Source organism: Crotalus tigris, unplaced genomic scaffold (genome assembly GCF_016545835.1).
Source record: "Crotalus tigris isolate CLP2741 ecotype Arizona unplaced genomic scaffold, ASM1654583v1 scf7180000020326.198739, whole genome shotgun sequence".
Taxonomy (NCBI): domain Eukaryota; kingdom Metazoa; phylum Chordata; class Lepidosauria; order Squamata; family Viperidae; genus Crotalus; species Crotalus tigris.
Window position 1 is genome coordinate 192,060 of NW_024097966.1, and position 6,680 is coordinate 198,739.

Consider the following 6,680-nt stretch of genomic DNA (forward strand, 5'->3'; position numbering starts at 1 on the left):
TTTTTTTAGACTTTGTTGTGAAGTCTAATAAACTTCTTTTCTATTTGTAACTCTGAGTGGAGTTCAATTTGTGACTATTTTTGTGTCTAACAAATATTCCATCTGCCTTCCCTGGGTGAATGCCTGGCTTACTGTTCTAGCAAGGACAGGTTATCTTCCCCCCCCCCCACCTGCTTCCTAAAAATTAAGTACCTGTTTCTCTACCCCAGTGATATGCAGGTTTTGAGGTTCTCCAAATCTGCAGTTTTATTTCTTTGTTCCGTCATCGCTGCGCATCAGTTTCGTTCATTCCTTGGCCAAAGATCTCCAGTGAATCGCCATTTTTTCCCCCTCAAAGTAGCAAAATGACCTAAACACAAATACACACCTTACTACCACTCTGAGGCCAAAAGAGCAGTTCATTACAGATAATTCTTATTGACAATTGAGCACAAAACTCCTGATGCTAATCAAGGCAGCTGTTCAGCGAGTTTTGCTTCATTTAATGAGCTTTTTTGGGGCCACAAGTTAAGTGAATTGCGGCAGTCGTTAAGTGAATCACACGGTCGTTAAGTGAATCTGGAACTTGCCTTCAGACGTTGTGGATGCTTCATTGGAGGTTTTTGAGAAGAGACTGGACAGCTACTTGTCTGAAATAGTATAGGCCAGGGGTAGGCAACCTCGCTTTTTATGACTCGTGGACTTCAACTCCCAGAATTCCTGAGCCAGCATGGCTCAGCTTGGAAACCTCTCCCTTTCTCCTCAGCATGGCTGGCTCAAGAATTCTGGGAGTTGAAGTCCAGGAGTCATAAAAAGAGCCAAGGTTACCTACCCTTGGTATAGGGTCTCCTGCTTGAGCAGAGGACTGGACTAGATGACCTCTAAGGTCCCTCCCAGCTCTATTCTGATTCTGATTCTTTTGACTTTGCTTGCTGGAAGCTGGCTAGGAAGGTTAGAAATGATGATCACATGACCTTGGGACAGTGCAACCGTCTGTCAGATCTGCCTAGCTCGGCTTGGGGGGAGTTTCATAGGCATCCTGCCATAACAAAAATGGGGGGGGGAGGAAGGATGAAAGGGGGTAAAGGGGGGGAGAAAGAAAGAAGGAAAGATGAAAAGGCAATAAAGCTTTGTATGTACGCGATAGGAAATTGAGAGGAAGGGGAATGACAGGTGAGAAGGACCAGAATAGTTGGATCCTATTTGTGCCGGCATCCCATGGCCAGGCACCCTGAAAAATATGTGAATTACGCCCAAACATCTGAGTTGTCATAACATCTTGGCAAGCTCCGGTTGGATGGAAATGGACTGGTTCCGGAGGGAGGGATGGACTGGAGGGCAAACCTACACCTTATTTTGGGTACCTAGTGAGCGTGGGAGATTTCAGAGCTGGCTCGACTTTTACTGCAACCAACATCCTTAGTAAAAGAACTCTTTGCTTTAACCAAACAGAGTCGAAGGCTTTTTTCCCCCTAAGGCAGGGCTTTTCAACCAGTGGTACAAGTACCACCTGTGGTACATTGGCACCTGGTATATGGCCATCCGATGATACCACTCTAATGGCAGAAAGTGAAGAGGAACTAAAGAGCCTCTTGATGCGGGTGAAGAAGGAGAGTGCAAAAGTTGGCTTGAAACTCAACATTAAGAAAACCAAAATCATGGCATCCAGCCCTCTCAATTCCTGGCAAATAGATGGGAAGAAATGGAGGTAGTGACAGATTTTATTTTTCTGGGCTCCAAGATCACCTCAGATGGGGACTGCAGCCAAGAAATTAAAAGACGCTTGCTCCTGGGGAGGAAAGCTATGGTAAATCTAGACAGCATACTAAAAAGCAGAGACATCATCCTGCCAACAAAAGTGCGTATAGTCCAGGCCATGGTTTTCCCAGTTGCAATGTATGGCTGTGAAAGTTGGACCATAAGAAAGGCTGAGCGCAAAAGAATTGAGGCCTTTGAACTATGGTGCTGGAGAAGACTCCTGCGAGTCCCTTGGACTGCACGGCGTTCAAACCGGTCAGTCCTAGAAGAGATCAACCCCGACTGCTCTTTAGAAGGCCAGATCCTGAAGTTGAAACTCAAGTACTTTGGCCACCTAATGAGAAGGAAGGATTCACTGGAGAAGAGCCGAATGCTGGGAAAGATTGAGGGCAATAGAAGAAGGGGACGACAGAGAATGAGATGGCTGGATGGAGTCACTGAAGCAGTAGGTGTGAATTTAAATGGACTCCAGAAGATGGTAGAGGACAGGAAGACCTGGAGGAACATTGTCCATGGGGTCGCGATGGGTCGGACACGACTTCGCAGTTAACAACAACACATGGCCATCCTAGAAAAGTGGGAGCAGGGGAGGGGAATGAGCTGAACCAGTGGCAGCACCCCACAAGCCTGAGCGAGATGGCTGGAGCTGCAGGGCTCAGCGGAAGCACCAGGATCAGCGCCAGGTTCCAGCTGGAGCTCAGCACTGATCCTGGCACTTCTGTTGAGCCCAGAAGAAGCGCCGATCAGCTGGAATGTTGCAGCATCTCCAGAATCTTGTGATTTACATTCAGATGCTTGGCAACTGATTCATATTTATGACGGTCACAGTGTCCCAGGGTCATGTGAAGTGACCAAAACCTGCTGCAACCACCCAGCGGATGGGGGGAATAAAAACCAAACACCCCCCACCCCACCCCCGCTGTCAATCCTCAACAGAAATGCTCACAACAATGAAAACCTCGGACAGGAGGAAGAGTATGGCTGGGCGGGCAGGCAGGTGTCTTGCTCGGCTGTGGCTTGGGGGGGGCACTTTTTTCAGTGCCATTGTATAACTTTGAACAGCCACTAAGCGAACTGTTGTAAGTCGAGGACTACCTGTACTTTATCACTTTTTTCCTTTTTTTGTGGGGGTCATCAAGTTTTTGACACCTTGCTAGGCAACTGATGGTACTCGGATGTTGCCATATCCTAAAAGTGGTACAATGGGTGAAAAAGTTGAAAAGCCCTGCCCTAAGGGATCGGATTGGGGCAGGTCTGACAGGGTCATAAATATATGCCAATTGCCAAGGGCTCAAGTTTTGATCACATGACCATGGGGATGCTGCAACAGTTTGTTAAGTGTAAAAACCGGTCGTAAGTCACTTTTGTCAGTGCCACTATAACTTTGAATAGTCACTAAACAAACGGCTGTTAAATCGAAGACTACTATACCAGGGGTATGCAACTTTGGCTCTTTTATGACTTGTGGACTTTGACTCCCAGAATTCCTCAGGAATAATAATAATAATAATAGTAGTAAAGTTGGAAGGGACCTTGGAGGTCATCTAGTCCAACCCCCTGCTCGGGCAGGAAACCCTACACCATTTCGGACAAATGGCTGTCCAGTCTCTTCTTAAAAACTTCCAGTGTTGGAGCATTTACTGCTTCTGGAGGCCAGCTGTTCCACTGATTAATTGTTCTCACTGTCAGGAAGTTTCTCCTTAGTTCTAGGTTGCTTCTCTCCTTGATTAGTTTCCACCCATTGCTTCTTGTCCTGCCTTCAGGTGCTTTGGAAAATAGCTTAATTCCCTCTTCTTTATGGCCTATACAATTGTCCTCCTCCTGTCAGTCTCTTTAGCGGCAGTTATTCCACTTTCAAAATAACTTAGTTCGGCTTTTGATAGTTGCTTCTAACTTTATTTTACATTTTGTGGTTATTTGAAGATCAAAGCAACTCTTGAGGAGTTATACAGTTTGATTCAGGCAGGTCTTTCAACCCCTTTCATTCTGGTTTACTCTCAAAACCATTTCTACTTCTTTCTTTTTTCCCAGGGAGAGCTGCAGGATGTCAGCAACACTCTTGCACATTTTGTTTAAGTCTGGCTGTTTTTCAGAATTATAAACTCCTACTCCCACTCCTCTCCCCACCCCAGCCCTTGCAGCACAGCCAAACAGGATCGGGTCTGGAGAGGATCTGCACAATGGGACTGTCTCAAGCTGACTCCCATGCCCCATCTGCCAATCAATGCTCCCCTGCCCCCAAACCATGCAAAACACTCCAAGGATTGGCTGAAGGCTGAGCACTCTTCAGTGCCCAGATTTTTTTGAGGGGGGGAGGGAGGTGAATAGAAAAGGGGGACTTCGCAGACACCAGAGAGAAGTACAATCCAGAAATCTGGTTGAGTTGTTCAATATTTCTGCAATCAATACTTTTTTTACACCTCTCTCTCCCCCCCCCTCTCCCCCTCAAAGGTGCCTTTTCAGGTGGCAACTGGACTTTTTTTTTTCTTTGAAGACGTTTCGCTTCTCATCCAAGAAGTTTCTTCAGCTCTGACTGGATGGTGGGGAATGGAAAGATTTATACTCCTTGCAGACAGCTGGTCATTTGCCTTCTTTTAGAGCAGACATGTCAAACACAAGGCCCGGGGGCCAGATGCGGCCTGCAAAGTGGGTTCATGTGGCCCGCGAAGCCATCCTGGAAACAGTGAGGGAACGGCCCCCGCTGCCTTGGCCCTGGCCCAGCCGGCTTGGAACCAATGTACAATTTTGTGGTGGCCATCTAGGCTGAAACACATTCAGTCTTAGCTCCACAAGGCCGTCTAGAAACAGTGAGGAACCAGCCCCTGCCACATCGCCCCCGCCCCCTGGGTGCATGCTGGGGAGGTGTCACCCTTTGTGAGGAATGAAGAAATGGACCATGCCTTGGCGCTTGCTCCGGTCCCACCCTTCTGAGACCCTCAGATCTGTCCCACTCCTGCCCAGGCCCCCACAGGCACCCTTGACGTGAATGATGTAGAGCTGGCCACACCCACTCAGTAGGCCACACCCACTCCATTCACGCCTACCCAGTAGGCTGCACCCAACCTGGCCACACACACCCGGCCCCCCCAGGGCAACCGCAATGCTGATGCGGCCCTCAATGAAATTGAGTTTGACACCCCTGTTTTAGAGAATCGTTGAGGCCATCTGGAGGCTTAGCTGTGTCCTCAGGGTCAGCTGAGCGATGCAAAAGGGTTACAAGAAGGCTCCACATTTGCATTACTCAATTGACCCTGAGGACACAGGTATACATCCAAGTGGCCTCTAAAAAGAATGCAAATGACCAGCTGTCTGCAAGAAGTATAAATCCTTCCATTCCCCACCACCCAGTCAGAGCTGAAGAAGCTTCTTGGAGGAGAAACGAAACGTCTTCAAAGAAAAACGAGAAAGTCCAGTTGCCTTGTGAAAAAGCACCTTTGGGACAACCGTGGCTTGGATGACTGAGAATCTCCACAGACTGAGAATCTCTCTCTCTCTCTCTCTCTCTCTCTCTCTCTCTCTCTCTCTCTCTCTCTCTCTCTCTCTCTCTCTCATGAATTTCTCCACAGACTCTCTCTCTCTCTCTCTCTCTCTCTCTCTCATGAATTTCTCCACAGACTGACTCTCTCTCTCTCTCTTTAATTTTCTCCCTGCTTTCAATTTCACAGCCCTCCTTATTGGACCCCTTGCTTGTGTGACCCCTTCGATGCAAAGGCCGTTTGCCATTCACACCCCAAACTCTTCTCAATATACAAACATTTAAAGCTTTGCCCTTCTTGGGGTGGGGGTGGGGGGCGTGGTGGGTCGTTTTGGCTTCCCAAACAAGGTTAGGTGTCTCCTCTTTTCACAGGGCTTCCCCTCAGAGCAGGCTCTGATGTGAAGGCTAGACCAAATTGATGACTCGGCTTTCGCAATCAATGCATTTATACGGCTGGTCCCCCGCGTCGTGATTTCGGTAGGCGGGAAGGTTATCGCTGACCACGAAGCTTTTCCCGCACTCCGCGCAGATGTAGGCTTGCTCCCCCGGGTGATCCCGTTGGTGCCTATCCAGGCTGCCTTTACGACTGTAGCTCCTTCCGCAGTTCATGCACTTGAAGGGCTTCTCCCCCGTGTGGGTCCTCTGGTGTGTGGTCAAGATGGATTTCAGGCTGAAACATTTCCCGCACTCCAGGCATTGATAGGGTTTCTCCCCCGTGTGGGTCCTCTGGTGCCGCTTGAGGCTCCCGCTACGATTGAAGCGTATCCCGCACTCGCTACACTCGTACGGCTTCTCCCCCGTGTGGGTTCTCTGATGCGCGGTCAGCGTGCCACTGTCGCTGAAGCTCTTGCCGCACTCCGTACATCGATACGGCTTCTCCCCCGTGTGGGTCACGCGGTGCCGGTTGAAGTCTGATTTATATTTGCACATCTTCCCACACACGGGACACTTGATCCTCCACTTCCCTTGGCGACCCTCTTGCGGGACCAGGAGATCGTGGATGTCGGCATCCCGAAAAGGGGAAGAGCACTTCTCGCTCTTGGATGGTTTGGGAGGCTCTTTTTCATTCTGGAAGGTCTCTTTTCCTGCTTCAGGGCTGGTTGTTTCTGAGGACTCCATAGGGGACTCTCCGTAACTTTCAGTGTCCTGCCAATCACCTGGGAAAAAAGAAGGGAAGGGAAGGGGAAGAAAGGGAAAGGGGAGGGAAAGGGAAAGGGAAGGGAAAGGGGAAGGAAAGGAAGAGAATGGGAAAGGAAGGGAAAGAAAAGAAGGAAAGGAAAGGAAAGGAAAGGAAGAGAATGGAAAGGGAAGGGAAAGGAATGAGAAGAAAAGGAAAGGAAAGGAAAGGAGGAAAGGAAAGGAAGAGAATGGGAAGGAAAGGGAAGGGAAAGGAATGGGAAGGGAAAGGAAAGGAAAGGAAAGGAAAGGAAGGAAAGGAAAGGAGGAAAGGAAGGGAATGGGAAGGGAA

General features: G+C 48.9%; 1 protein-coding gene across 1 annotated transcript; it reads right to left on the reverse strand.

Moving 5' to 3' along the window:
• Positions 1-5,286: 5,286 nt before the first annotated feature.
• On the reverse strand, positions 5,287-6,464 carry LOC120318627 (zinc finger protein 436-like). The gene has a single exon (XM_039366484.1). It carries the CDS (start codon positions 6,329-6,331, stop codon positions 5,618-5,620), a length of 714 nt encoding a protein of 237 aa, XP_039222418.1. The 5' UTR covers positions 6,332-6,464; the 3' UTR covers positions 5,287-5,617.
• Between the last annotated feature and the right edge of the window lie 216 nt (positions 6,465-6,680).